The sequence below is a fragment of the Podarcis liolepis genome, assembly GCF_965112155.1.
Source record: "Podarcis liolepis genome assembly, chromosome: 8".
Taxonomy (NCBI): domain Eukaryota; kingdom Metazoa; phylum Chordata; class Lepidosauria; order Squamata; family Lacertidae; genus Podarcis; species Podarcis liolepis.
Window position 1 is genome coordinate 54,638,927 of NC_139560.1, and position 15,758 is coordinate 54,654,684.

At 38.6% G+C, this 15,758-nt stretch overlaps 1 protein-coding gene across 1 annotated transcript in view; it reads left to right on the forward strand.

The window, feature by feature from the left end:
- ZNF407 (zinc finger protein 407) overlaps nt 1-15,758 on the forward strand; it is a 337,553-nt gene that overhangs the window by 26,657 nt on the left and 295,138 nt on the right. Inside the window, exon 3 of the mRNA XM_083518448.1 lies at nt 6,857-6,971. Coding sequence (XP_083374574.1) covers nt 6,857-6,971 — 115 coding nt within the window. The remainder of the gene's footprint in view (nt 1-6,856; nt 6,972-15,758) is intronic.

The following is a 15,758-nucleotide window of genomic DNA, read 5'->3' on the forward strand; positions in this document are numbered from 1 at the left end:
CCAGAACATTTCAGTTTTACCATACAGTGGGTATGTGTTGAGGGGAAGAAAGACATTGCAGGGAAACTGGTAGCAAACATTGATTTAATAATCTGTGACACTGAATTGTAAGTGGCATTCAGAGTTAATGCTTATTTAAAAATCTAAGCAGGGTTTCGATGGAGACTTAACTAGTGCTGTATACTTAAACACACTAAGAAACATTGAGAAATAAGGGAGGAAAATGCTTACATGGGCCCTACCTACCTTTCATTCCCTCTGTACTCCAGCCTGCATAGAACAGCCATTCAATTGAGAATTCAAATGTTCTTAAAACATTTCCTTTATCCCTTTATTTAGGGATCCTTCTTGCATTAATTTCAGTGGTGTGGGAGCAGCTTGAACATGGTGAGATTTCACTTGCCTATGAAAACATCTGTACTTACAAGCACATGGGTAAAGCCAGTCTTGTGGATCTTTTCCCACCAGTTGTTGCCCAGATAGGACAATATCAGCTGGCTGATGGAAGTTTCAGTCCAGCAACATCGGAAGGACCATAGCTGCCCTACCCTGGCTGTACAGAGACAACTGTCTGACAACGATCAACGCAGAAAGGGATCTTGCTATGGGGAAATTGTTTCCATTGTTGCTGACATGCAAAAAGGGATCCTTAATCTCTGGGCTGGCTAATCTATCTCTGCTGTTCAGTGGTGCTAGGACAGTGGTTCTGAGATGAGAGCTGTACGAAGTAATTTGTCTTAATCAAGATCTGGACTTCACTCTTCCATTTCCATCTCCTTTTTCATAAGCTTTAAGTAACACCATTGATTCTGAAGATAATTTACAGCTAAAGACCTTTGCAGAGTTATGATCGAATAGCAACAAAATGCAGTCTTCCTGGACTACAAAATTATGACAGCAGATGAAATTATTATTAAATATTGTTATTATTCAATTTGTAGCCCCATTTATATGCTATGAGCAACTGCACTTTGGGTGAAGCCATCAAGATTGTGAATATGTGCCCTAAATGGGAATCGTCTCCTTTAAACTAAGGGCCACATCAGATACTGAAACTTTATTCATTCTATGGAAAAAAGTGAGAGGTCTTAAAACTATAGATAGTAAACGGCATAGTAGTCATGGAAAAGTCAAAACTGGGGAGATGTGTGCTTCACTATGTTTACTTTGGTTGTTTGTGCATTTAGTTTTTCAGTTGCTCAAACTTTTTAAAGGAAAGCTAGAACTGAAGCCACTTTGTAAGAACTCTTCTCAAAGGTGCGTTATAAAATAAGTGTGACCCTTTAACGAAAATGTTATGTTTGTAATTCAGCTGGGATTTGAGTTTTACCAGTTATTAGCTGGAAATTCCATTAAGAGAAATGGTAACTCCCAATTTGTAGAACTTACTCAGCATCCATTTATTTGCTAATCGGTTATTTGCTGATCTAATGTGATGCCTGTTTACAGTGTAAATAAAATGAAAGTGTAAGGGAGAGGACAGGAGAATAATGAACTTGGGAAGAAGGAAGCATAGAACATTTTGGCTGCCATGGATTTGGCAAGGCTTTGTGGAGAAAGTTGATTTTGCTCAGGGACTTGAGATGGAGTTTTAGTCTTGATGTCATGAAAATGGGAGCAGGGAAGGAGGAAATGAGCACACCGTAGATGAGCTTGCACAAATGAACAGACAAACTTGAGGCAATGAACGAGGGAAGGTGGCCAAAAGGAGGGTGATGTGAAAATGACCTATGAGATTGATGTAGAAAATGATAGTGATGCAGTGAGGATGCAGGAGAAAAAGGGTCATTATCGATCTGATTTTTTTTTAAAAAAACAACCCAACTCTTCAGCCAAAAAAGACTCACAGAGTGGTTTACAGATTGATGAAAACAAGACAGTCCTTACCCCTGCAGCTTGCAGTATAAAAAGACATGACCCTAAAGAAAAATGGATTGAGATGGAGGGGGAAATAAGCAAACTCAGGTACCAGTTCTTAGTTACCAGTTCTTCTAAGAAGCAGCTGGGATGGAAACATCGAGGAGAATAGGAGCTGAAAGGTACCAGTCTCTCCACTGCACGGGTGGGAATGTACCTGTATCCCTCCTCTCTCCTTCTCTTCTGTTGCCCTGAGGCAACATCTGATGGAGGGAGGAGCCTGGCTTCTCAAGAACTGGTGGCGGCTCAGCATCTCTTATTTTCTGCTAAAAACTGAAACAAAAGGCAACATTTTAGTGGAAGGACTTTGAATTAATTTAAGAGGTAGGAAGGATATTGGCATGGTGCACTGGAAAGATGAAATTGCACTAATTGCCAAGGCATAATTGGGAGTTTTAGCTATAGATAATAGACAGGGTAAGGAATGGAAGACATAGAGTGGCAAAGCTCTATGGCGGGGATGGGCAAGCTTCAGCTCTCTGAGATCAACTTACATGTTTCTACTAGAAGGCTATGGATCAGGACCAGGTTCAAAATAGCAGCTCAGGATAAAAAAGTCAACTTCTGGGGACGTAGCCAGCTACCGTGTCCAGTCATGGATGCATTGCTCAGCACTGCTTTTTGGATACAACCAGTGCTATTTTTCTAGAAAAAGAGCTGTCAGAACCTACCATCAACGCCTTCCTTGTTCTCTTATAATGGCACTGGTGGCCACCTGAGAGGTGCCAGAACTGGGGAAAAAGCTCTGGGTAGAACTCCTGGTTTTTCCCAAGTGTTCTTTGTTTCACCAGCCTAATTTAGGGCATGGGGTGGGGGGAGTCTTTTAGTCATTGCTGTGTTTAGATCGTTGGATGTCAAACTGATGATTTGTTGCAAATCATCAGAGATCAGCCTTCCCACCCCACCCATGGTCTATGTGACAATTTACACTCTTAAAATGGCCTTGTTTGACATTTTTCTTGTGAGTAGTTGGCCCTGTACCACAAACCCATGCTGGAACTCCTCTCTATTTCCAAAGCATTTTTTCATGGTGGGCAATTGGCGTTGTGGAATTGATTGTTAAAACCATTGCTAATATTTATTTATGTATTGAATTTCTATCCCATCTTTCCTCTGGTGTACAACCTCTGGTGTACATCCCATCTCTCCATTTTATCCTCACAAAAAGCTTGTGAGGTAGGGTAGGCTGAGGGATAGTGACTGGCCCAAGGTCACCCAGTGAGATTCATGGTTGAGTAGGGACTTGAACCCAGGTCTCCTAAGTAATAATATGACACTAGCCACTAAACTACACTGGCCTGGTCCTCCTAGTTGCTAAAAAATGCATGGGACTTAACTATTAATAACCTATAATTCAACATCTTTCAAATTACGGAATGATAATCATAATCCAACATGTTGCTGTTGATGCTACAATCTTTGTTGATAATGAAAAATGAATGTAACATTGCAAGGAATGATTCTCACATTGTCAAAATTGGCCCCAAACTTGTAAGTGTTTCAGGGCGTAAAGGTTGAATGGGCTCAATAGTATTGCTGGAATTTTGACACTTAAAGAAGAACAGTGTGTGGTTAGAGCCCATGGAGCACCAGTGATAACAGAATTGGCACAAATTTAACATGTTTCCGTTGGGAAAAGAATCCAAATGAAAGTGGGACTGAAGCTGCAGGATATTTTAGCTTTTTGAAATAAAATGGACATATAAATACGAATAGACTGCTTTACCATAGCCAGTCTTAGTCTTGGCATTATATATTACCTAATCAGTCTTTAAACTGGTGAGTTAGATCGTCAACTTCAACACTTTGTATTTAATGTGGAGGTAGACTGACTTTACTCAAATTTATTTTATTTTCATAGGTCCCTTTATAGAATGCAGTGTTGATACGGAATGCTGCTAAATTAATGGTTAATTCAGTTTTATCAGGATAATTTAAATAAACTGGAATTTTCCAGTTTGATTGATAGAATGTGATCGCTGTTAGCTGCAGACTCAACCTGCTTTTGACATTTAAACATATAAAGCTGACTAGATATAACCATTCAGGTGCTAAATATATTTTACATCTACTTCTAACAGTAGAAATGGAAGTATTAAGAGATCTGGCTTCATTGTCATTGAACTGTGAAATATTCAACCTTGTCTGCCCGTGCTTAGTACTGTTGACTTTTTTATTTCTGTTGGAAGATTAAAATTAAATGCTTCATTTTTCGTCAGCTTTTGGGAATTAAATTGAAATTTAAGACTCTGAATTTTTTTTTTAACCAAGATCCTCAATTTAAACAAAGTCTTCTTTGCAGATATTCTGTGTTCAAGGGCACAGCAGAAAGGTTCATTGATCAAGTATGATGTACTGTAACATTTTTCTTATCCGAGCTCTTTTATGTATATTTATTAAAGATCCCATATTTCATATTATGCTTAACTATATTGGAGGAAGTTCTTCACAAAACATATCCCAAATATAATATGAAGTATCTGCAAGCATATTGCACTTACTTTTAACTGCAATTCTGGGATTTATGGATATAGAGAGATCTGCTGGTCTTATAAAAGTTGGAAAGGGTCATGACATACTTTAAAATGATATGTTGCCACTTAATATCCCAGTACTGACACCTGCCAGGTTTAATGACTGCATTTTTGTGATAATATAATTGCCTCAATCTGATCAGAAAGTCAACTTCAGTTGCAGTGTACTGTTTTACTTTTTTTTTCTTGGCCTGATTGTGTTGCAAAAGAACAAGCGACTTTTGCCTTCTTGTGGGGTGGGGGTGGGGGTGGGGAAATCCTATAATTCTTTGGTCTGTTCTAGGCAGTTAAAGTTTGTTCTTGAAATAAATAATAGCCAAAATGTCAATACTTCTAGTTTTCAGAATAATCATAAATTCCTGACCATAAAACAGTCATAAAGGTGTAATATTTTATTCACTGTATATTCATACACCGCATGTCATTGCAACAGAAAGGCAATGAATCATTCTTTCGGTATTGTCAAAAAGGAAGAAAAAAAAGCGTATGAGCAAGATAGGCCTAAAATATCGGTACTAAGGTTTAAATTTACTCCTTATCAGAGAGCGTAGCATAGTCAAAATAGGTAATCTGCTCAAATATATTTATCTTACATATTGAACATTTTTTAAAAGGTACACCAGTTCTTACCAAATGAAGCTGGTGGACTTTTGTGGAAATTGTGCATGAGCAGTCTTTCACTTAAGCACCCTCTACATGAAGCACATCCACCCACAGGAAATTCCGTAGCTCAGGGGTAAAGCATCTGCCTTGGATGCAGAAAGTCCTAGGTTCAATCCCTGGTGTCTCCAAGTAGGACTGGGAGAGACCCGTGTCTGAAATCCTGGAGAGCTACTGCAGTGACTGTAAAGCAGCATTTCCCAAACTTGGGTCTCCAGCTGTTTTTGGACTACAACTCCCATCATCCCTAGTGAGCAAGACCAGTGGTCAGGGATGATGGGAATTAGAGTCTGGAGACCCAAGTTTGGGAAACGCTGTTGGAAACAATACAGAACTAGATGGACAAGACTCGGTGTAGGCAGCTTTCTGTGCTCCTCAGATCATGATCATGCCTGGAAACAACAAGGGCATCTGAGAAAAACTCCAGATACACTGGGAAAGCAGGAATGGCTCTCACTCTTTTTGAAGTAATGGCCTTTAGCAACCCTTTACATTTTAAGTGTTAGTAGCTTTGAGAAGCACTGTGTTTGACTATGGGATAGAACATTCATGCAAAGTATGGAAGTTCCCAAACTCTCAGGTCACATAACCATTTTTAAAAGTTAACTTAAAATACTTCTTTATAGTATTTCAGAGATGGGGAACCTGTGACCCTCAAGATGTTATTGGACTTCAGCTCCCATCAGCTCCACCTAACATGACTAATGTTTAAGAATGATGGGAATTGTAGTCCGGCAATGTCTGAAGGGCCACAGGTTCCTCATCTCTGCTGTATCCAACGGTTTACCTTCTGTTTCAGGCTCCTTGATCCAGCAGAGACTTCCCCTTAAAAAATGGGAAGGAAAACCATTTTTTCCCAATTCATCTTCCCCCATGCAGTTCCTTGCAACACTTTCCGCATTGTTCCACAGTGTCTGATTGACCTCTGAAGCTGTTTTGTGGGGCCACAGCGGTGCAGGGGGAATAAATAAAAATCACCCCTTTTTCTACAGATGGAAGCCTCCATTAAATCCAGGAGTGTTCCATCAGCAGAAGGACACCATTGGATACAAGCCATGGTAAATAATGCTGCGAAAGCCTCTCTAGATGGTGAAACTCGAGGTTAACATGATCTTCAGCAGTCAATTTTTCTAGCCATTTCTAGGATGTAATGGATTATGATTTTGCTTTTGCAAGACCACTTGTGAGTACAAGTGGAGGGGGAAGATCGCCTTAACAAATGGCCGTGCGACCTGGCACAGTTCATCAGAAACCACTGCAGTATGAGTTCCATTGATATTAACTAGAACAGGCTTCTGCTGGGTTGCAACCTGAGTTCTAACCGCATTATAATGGGTGAAAACTATGGAAAAAGTTTAGTGGCCTCATTTTAAAGTTCCCCAAGTGTCTCATCTTCTAATTATCGATACTGTTTCTATAATAAGTGAGTGCTCATTAATGAAAACCCACTCTTGCTAAACTTTTGTGTTTGAACTTCGGGGAAGTATCTTTAATGAGAAATATGTGGCACGTACCCTAACGGTATCCCTGGAGTTATAAATGTATGCAATAGAAAAATTTCTTTTCAGGGCTAGGCAAGATTCTGAAACAGGTTAAATATTGGATATTAATTTCCACACCCACCCACTTAAAATAAAAAAATTAAAAAATTAAAAGGCTATTTTCTTCGCAAACTGTGCTTTCTTTATCCAAGGGTAATATAATATTCTAATTCAACTCCTATCTTTATGCTAAATTTTCCTTAGGATCAAAGCCGTTCAAATGCAAGATTTGCCACTTTGCAACAGCTCAACTAGGAGATGCCAGAAACCATGTCAAGAGGCACCTTGGGATGAGGGAATACAAGTGTCATGTCTGTGGGTGAGTAAATTGAAGCCGTTCCTCCCTTGGTTAACCAGAGAGGAGTGTAGGCTATGCATTGTTTCAGCATTCAAAATGGGGATGTGAGCAAGAGGGGCTAAAATTATGCATGCATATCCTCCTTCCCATTGTTATGGTAAATTCCTTAAATACAGTTATGACATTCTTTTCCTACTTCTAATCCAGTACTGCAGATGAGCAATTTTATGGGCTACAAGGTCAATTTGAACCTGTAATCTGTAAATTGACTAAATTATAGGATGTTCATTCACATTGCCAGGGAGAACTGTAAATTCCTTTTTAAAGGCATGAAAAATAATATAGACTTCAATTTAGTATGTGTTTTGTGTATATGTGCACATACATGCATTTGTGCTATATATTGTTCTAGTTTGAGCTCAGTTAACAGATTATGGGCTCCCTTAGAGTTTTTGCACTGCAGGAGACACAGGGAAAGAAAACTTCCAAAGAATTGCGTATATTGCTGCACACGAGTGTGTGTGTGTGTGTATATATATATATATATATATATATATATATATATATATATATATACCAGAGACATCTTGCATATGTTGTATTGCCTCAGAAAAACCTCTTCTTCCCTTTCCCCCTTGTAATGGCTATTCCGTCCAAAGGACCATTCGTAATGTTTAATTGTCCTTCAAATGTGTTGCATTTAATAGGGAGGCTCAGAGACTCTTTAATGCAAAACTAATTAATTTAGCAGAAATGTTTAAAAGGTTTTAAAATGCCATGGCATATATGGTACATCATAGGACATTCAGAGGTGGGTTTTAGTACCGCGCTTCTATTAAAAGTGTATTTTAATGTTATTATGCTAAAAGAATTAGCTAATATATGCTTCATATAAAAGCGCTTTCCTCAAAACAAGTTAAGTTGCTGCAGAAGCCTGATGACTAGTACGCAGAATGGCAGAGGTTCAGATGGATCACACAGTGCATGCCAGTACAGAGAGGTGGGTGGGTAGGAATATTTTTCAGCCAGGTTTTAATCCCGTCAACTCTTGCAATTAAACACGCCTTGCGAACAAAGTGAGGGAAATGTTCAAAAACAAATTAGAATGCAACTCACCGATTCACGTGCCTGCTATACAAATAAGTGCTGTTAGATCGGTAAGGGTGGTTTTATTTCCTGATGGGAGGAGTGGATCGCGAGCTGATGGCTGAATTGCTTTAAAACTCAGTGGAAGCAATTATGAAAGTTATCCACTGTAAAATAACGGAGGAGGATCTTCCAGGCCTTTGGCTGTGAATGCCACCAGTGTATGCTACATTTTGGCAGCCTCCTGTCTTATAAATAACAACAATTCTGTGCGGAAGACGCTCTTGACTTACCAATAACTTTGGCCTGAAAATGAATAAATATGGATTCTGAGAAAAAGAACCTGAAGATGCCTATGAGTAGCCAATTGTACATTGTCTGTGGGTTGGTGGTGGTGGTTTGGCATTGACTGAGGCAGCCCTTGCAGTTAGTATCTTCTTACATATTTGTGAGTGGGGAGGGGGGGAGAGAAGTTGCTGGTTCTGGTTGCTCATTCGAAAAAACAGGACACTTAAATCTGTTCTTTGTCAAAGTTCCTTTGAATGCCATAACCAGAGATTTCATCTCATTGTTCTTGTGTCATGTTCCATAATTAACTTGTGATACTGTCAAGTTACTTGTGCACATGGCAGCTAATGGAAAGAGAAATTCACAAAAGTCTTCCTCATATAGGCCTTTTGTTCTGAACAGCTAAAATAATAAATTTTAATCTGATACAAATCAAAACTATTGGTACATAACCATGGCTGAATTGGTAAAGAAATGTCATCTGCCAAATTGTAATGAATTCAGAGGAGAATTCGAAGCAGGAAGGATGGTCAGTGCACTTTGAACTGTCAGCCAAATAATTAATATGCCAACCTTTTAGTGTGTGTGTAGCATAATACACTGTGCTATATTTCTGCCATGTTCACCAAAAAGATAGGGTATTTTGTAGATTAAAAATAAAGTGGCAACATAAAATTGCTGGGATTGGCTATCAGGTTAGAGCATTGGTACATTAACACCACTGACAATGTCAATTCATTATCATTGATGGCTAAATAATCTTCGAAATGCTCAGTGGACCTATTAGTTCCTGAATATAAGCAGCTAGTGCTGCATTTCTTCATTAGCTTTAATTGCTATAAATTTACCTTTTTAAAAAATCATGTTTTAAAAGGTGAAGTGATCTTTCAGGAACATTAACTTGGTAATTTTGTCACAAACAGAAGGTCCTGTACTATGTTTTCTTTTCTGCAGTAGTTAAAAATTCTATCCCGTGACTTTTAGATTCCAAACAACAAGCTTTCTATTAGGTGGAATGTTAACTTGTTTCCCCAATTGCTCCACAACCTGTTTGGGGTTTCTTTTTTAAACAAGGTGAAATGTCAGTGCAAGGCTGTGGATAATTGTGGATGTAAGATATCCCTTGATTGCCTTGAATTTTGTTATGAATTGGAAAGTGAAAACCCTTTGTAAAGTAATGCCAGTCTAAATGCTAAAAATGAACAGAAGATTTTATGTACTGTATCTTGTGTAGCACAGTCGACACAAAGGGGTGTGGGTGGAAAGACAGCAGTGTTTTTGCATGTTGCTTTTATTGTTTCAAATCGAAGTTTAATTTTTTCCAGCTGCACAGTAGAAATACTCTGCCATAGAAATTGGAAGCTACTAATCTTTCAGCATTTGAAATAAACCGTCTGCTACTCATTTCCTTATCGGCAGATGTGTGGTGATTGTTTTCCTTTGCATTATGTTCATGAATGGGAAATGCATCCCTTATTTGAGAAGGGATCTGTTTTCAGTGAGTATCCAACTGCTACCTATTTAAATTTAATTTTCAGAAGTCTGGCTATGAAGTTGTTCATGACACGAAAATTAAAAAATCTCACTGGTTTCCCAGCATTTACTTGTGTGTGTGAGTTTTTTTGTTTTTGTTTTTTTAAAAAAAGCTTGCATAGTGGAATGTACTGAAAAGGCTTATCATGCACTTTTGAGATTTTATGCCTCAGGTACATGAAAAATGAATTGTTCAGCACTTCAGATTTTAAACAGAATTTATGAGCAACTTATCATTTAAAAATACATCTACTTTCCCCTTGCCTTTGCTTTTGGATATAGAGCTTTAAAAACACACACCTTACGTTAGAGTTATTTACCTTCCTTTCTGTTTTTCTTAAGTTGCTATGTATAAATAAAATGACTGCAGCAGAAATCAGTAGAAGGATTTTACGTCTCCAGAAATGTTAATCATTTGAAGTCAACCTATCTGTCCTTTTTCTACATTCTTTCAATTACTTTAAAATGTATCTATTAAAATGTGACCACAGATCAAATTTTAAATCATTATTTGCAGTACACAGTTTCCCCTTCCTTAAAAAGGGGGTGTATTTAGTTAACTTTTTTGTTTTGTTTTCTTCTCCGACACATCATTTAGAGAAGTATTTTGAAACTTCATTTGAAGTTTGACCATGGCAATATTGCCAGTGCCATGATCAATATGTGTTCGATAGTTGTTATTTCAAAGAGGCATGAAAAGAAGTGTGAAGTAAATTGAAGGGGTATGTCATATGTTAGTATTTTTTAAAATCAATGATATGTTTCATGGATTCAAAAGCTTCTTGTTGACAGTCTACAAATATTTGAAACTGAAGTATTCATATTGCTCCTTTTCTATGGTTTGCTACCAGGGATTTATTTTGTCACATAAAAAAAATTACGTGTATATTGAGTTTTAAAAAATTAGTTCTAGATTATACGAACAGAGATGCTTATTTCAGCACAGCAATAACTTGCGCTTTCAAAGTGCTTCTGCTTAGTCTTCCCCTTAGAGAACAAAGAAGATTCATTCTTAAATGTATCATTACGAAGAGACGGAAATGTACTTTTGGTTTTCACATGCCTCTTAGTGTTGCTGCAAGTGAACTGTTTGTTCTGTGGCCAGATAAATCTTTAAATAGAAAGTTGAAACTTCAGTAAAACTATTTCTATGTGAGATTACCTATTTTTTTGTGCATTAGAAGGGGATCTCTGTGTAGATGATTATAATGTCACTTTCTGACCTTTGCAGCTTGAATAATTGTAAATCATTGCTTCATAACGTGTCAGAGAATGTCTGTACTAGGCAATTAAATGGCAGAATATAATAGACCAAATTATTGCCTGTCATGTTTTCAACAACACAGTTAGTATTTGAGTTACACTTAATCATTACGTGCATTAGCAACTTCATTGGAATCCCGCTTCAGGCTGAGCATGAAATACATTACATTATTTAAACCTCTAATGGTAGAAGTCATTTATTTGTGTTGAAGTGTACAACATGCAGAGTTTCATAAAGCAAGGAACACTTGAGAGCTTAATTTATCCAAATCAAAGTCTAAAGGCAGATAAACACAAGTGGCAAAAATTAGTAATTTTTATAGGCTGGAAATATTTAAAAATACATGGTTGTGAGTAATTGTAGGCAGCAGGAATAAATTAAAATCACTATTTTTAGTTGTCTCTGAAAACTAAAGCTGTTGTGTGCTTAAATCATCACATACACCACGGTATTGCATTTTTTGACTGAACAATTAATTACAGCCATCATAACCACAGCTGTATCCAAATAAAACAATGCTTGCTTCTGCTGCTCAAATCAACAGAATTATCCGTACTGGAGAGGGAGCAATTGAAGATCCAACGAAGCTTCAACCTGTGGGTGTGTGGTGACAAAGGAAAACACTGTACCAATAATGATATATTTCAGTGTCAAGTCACACTTTGATTTTAAGAATCTTTTAGAAATGCTCGAAAAACTATGCGTACAAAGATAGCATGTGAGCTGTAGACTGATTTTATTCCTTCTATACTTAGAGGAGATTTAAAGCATGGGTTAGACTTGCCACATTTCAGTTGTATTCCTACCCTTCCGTTACATATCACAATATGTTTTGCCCTTGCATACTTTTTTTCATGGGGTTGTTTCTTGCTGCAGTTTCTAGTCACTTAGCTTTATAGCCCACCTTATCCTCGAGGGCCCAGGGCAGCTGGTCATAAACTTTATTAAAAACTAGTTTTTAGTACCACAATTCAGCTGGAATACAGTTAGATAAAAATACAATAGCTCAAATATTGCAATGAAATTTTAATAACTGGTGCGGTTTTCGTCAACAAGAGGTTTTCCAAATGTTTTCTGGCGATCTGTTGATAGTACTGCTGGATGTTGGACAAGGACATGTTGGTACTTGAGAGTTTTCTGAGGGCTGGGCTTAAATTAATCAGTGTTTTGCTTTAACATGTAAGGGGGGGGGGGGCTAAAAGGTGTCAGAAAGGTCTTGCTATCGAATAGCTAGCAGTATGCTTCACTAGTTAGTGTCCAGTATGGCAAATGAAGCAGAAAAGTCAAGGCCAACTTCCAGTTGTAATGCTGTATGAAAAACGTATTTTTATCCACCTGTACTTCAGTTGAGTTATGGCAGTGCTTTTGTTGGACTTGCTGAAGTGAAAAGATATGAAAAGTACATACTTAGCTGAATATATGTTTGTATTTGAGTTAGGGACACTACCAGTGATTTATACCCATACCTCTACTATATATAACCTAATGCAATACACTTTCAAACTGCAATTATAAAGATACATGCAGCTATGTAATTGTGATATATTTGCCACGTAGAACAAGTACTGCTTCTTCTAGAGGTGTTTCATTTTATTATTATTTTTTCTGTGAATGGTTCTGGAAAAACAGGATACATTATTGGGTCGCAGAAGCATTTGCTGCAGGACATGTCCTGTGTTTAATAAAACTGAAATGATGGCGAATGTTGCATCCCACTTGGTTGCCATTGCGCTGTAGAATTTATTATACTTAAGTGTGGTTATGTCCAATAGGATAGGATTTCTCATAGAGAAAAATGTATTGTCTATTCAACAGAATGAAATGCTGAGATGCATGTCTGAGTTGGTAATGATTCAGAGGCCTTTTTGCAGAATTGGCTGAATCTGGACTCCATTTTACATTGCAGTTCTTGTCTAGACATATTTCTTTAAAAAAAAAATTACCAGATTTGATGACGAGACAGGGTTCTTGACAGGACTCTTGGCTAAAGAGTGTAAGACATTCTAGATAATATTTTCCTTAAGGATCATATTTAGAAGTTTATTTGCAAGGATCTAGATCTTAAATTTGTCATAATTGCCCCAAACAAAGGAGGCCAGAGACCACCACCAGTTGGCCTATCTTCTTTTAATAGATCATCCAATTAGTTAAACTTCATTCCCATTGGTGGTCTAAACCACTGAGCCTAGGGCTTGCCGGTTGGAAGGTCGGCGGTTCAAATCCCTGTGACAGGGTGAGCTCCTGTTGCTCGGTCCCAGCTCCTGCCAGCTTAACAGTTCGAAAGCACATCAAAGTGCAAGTAGATAAGTAGGTACCGCTCTGGCGGGAAGCTAAATGGCGTTTCCATGCACTGCTCTAGTTTCACCAGAAGTGGCTTAATCATGCTGGCCACATGACCTGGAAAAACTGTCTGCGGACAAACGTTGGCTCCCTCAGACATTAAAGCGAGATGAGTGCCAGAACCCCAGAGTAGTACGCAACTGGGCTTAACTGTCAGGGGTCCTTTACCTTTACCTTTTTTACATTCCATTTAGTTTCAATGGGAGCTTACTTCGTCTAAGCCAATAGTTTTGTGCAATGCCTTTCTCCAGAGGAAATTAGTACTAGTCTTATTTTTCTTCAAAACATAGGTAAAATGTCTAGATTGACCATCCTGTGTACATTCAGCAATAAAATTGAAAGCTACCCATACCATCTAGTGTATGTATAGTGAATTCTGTCTACTTTGATTTGGGCTTTACAAACACCCTTTTTGCCAGGGAGTGGAGCAGAAAGAGTTTGGTGTATTCCAATCCCTCTTCAGACCATTTTGCACTTCCCGTCTAGGTTGTATGAACACCAACTCTTGCCTGACTTCGTTAGACTGGTGGCAACAGCAGGACGTTATAGCTGGCAGCCTCTCAAATACTACTGTGACAACAAATGTAGGAAAATGTAGTTTTGTCAGAATGCCTAAGACCCTTTTACAGATGCCCAACGTGGAAGCTAGAAGTCCTTTGGGTCCTAGGACCAGGGCCAGCATTGCGTAGTGGAGGAAGAGAGACTTCCAATAAGACAGGTAAGTGGAATAGTGGCAGAGAGGAAGAATTTTTTCTCCAGCTCACATTATAATTCAAGATGAAGAAGAGTTTATGGGGCCATAATGTTCACCTTGGATTGAAGTCATCAAGTTTCATATACCAAACTAGGCGATTATGACTTTGGGTGGTATCTATACCAAGCATATCTAGGCTGGTGGTGCCTTGAAGAATGAAGTTCCTGATGACCAAAAGGAATCAAAGATTATAAAGACAGAATGAAGAAGTGGGTCAAAACTAACCAAGTGAATTTCTTATGCATTTAGGTAGGGAAAATCAGATGCAGAACCAGAGGATGGACACACTTGGCTTCACAGCATTCATGTGAAAAGGATCTAGAGTTTTTAGTAGACCATAAGCTAAAACAATTCAGCATTGTGATGCAGCAGCAGCATCTGCTGCTGCTAAAAAGGCTAATGTAATTCTAGGTTTCATCAACAAAAGTATTGTGCTCAGATCATGAGAAGGAATGGCATCACTCCATTCTGCTTCGGTCAGATTTCATCTGGAGTCTTGTGTCCAGTTCTAAAGCCATTTAAGAAGGACATTGACAAACTGGAATGAGTCCATAGGAAAGGAAGAAAAAATGTTTGGGGCGGAGGGGGGGCTGGAGACCAAGAACTGTGAAGAAACTTGAAGGAGTTGGGTATGTTTACCCTGAAGAAGAAACAATTAAGAGATGATAATAATGAAGTTGGATTAGATGCCCTTTGTGGTCACTTCCGCTATGTGATTGAATGATTCTAACAAACTCTGTGTAACAGAATGGTTGACAACATGCCACCACTGCACCTCTGCTCCATTGTCTGATAAAACCTGAGGAAATAAGCTAAGCATGCATAAACTACTGGAAAGACATATAAGAATATACACGAATGTCTCACTTTTCCTAAAGGAGTGATTGCTTGCCTGATTTCATTGCAGCTGCTAAACAAACATGTGCTAAGCTTTTAGCTTAGCGTCACATCATACACTTTGCATGCAGAAGGGCTCAGGATCAATTATTGGTCTGGATGGGGGGGGGGACCCCATTTGAAGACCTGCTGCCAGTTACTATGGACAATATAAAGCTAGATGGACCAAGGCAGTTTCCCAGGCTCCGCTGCTTGAATTATAGTATACAGTAGAAGAGAATAGTAAGGTTCCATAGTCCTCATCCTGTAAACTTGAGAACTTGTTTCCAATCTTCATTGACAGAGGAAGCAGCAGGATGCAGGGTTTAGTTCCTAACCATTTAGCCAATGCTCTCAAACACCACCTCCTGCCTCAGGGTTCTGGTCATGGTGGGTGGAAATAGACCCATACATGGAAGGCATAGACTAGAGCAAGAGAGTGAGATGCAGCAAGGCAGATGGGAACTAAGCAAGGAGTTGCTAAAGGAAGGAATTTTTCAGTTCCTGCCCAGGACAGTTCCCAGATGGATCCTGTTTCGTACTTCTTGACTTTTTCTCGGGCTTACATAGCCTGCCCATCTGCCCAGACCCAATAACCCACAGGCATATGTATAGTGCTAACCGTCATTAGGAATCGGTGCGGCCCCCACCAGTTGTCTCCTGAGTT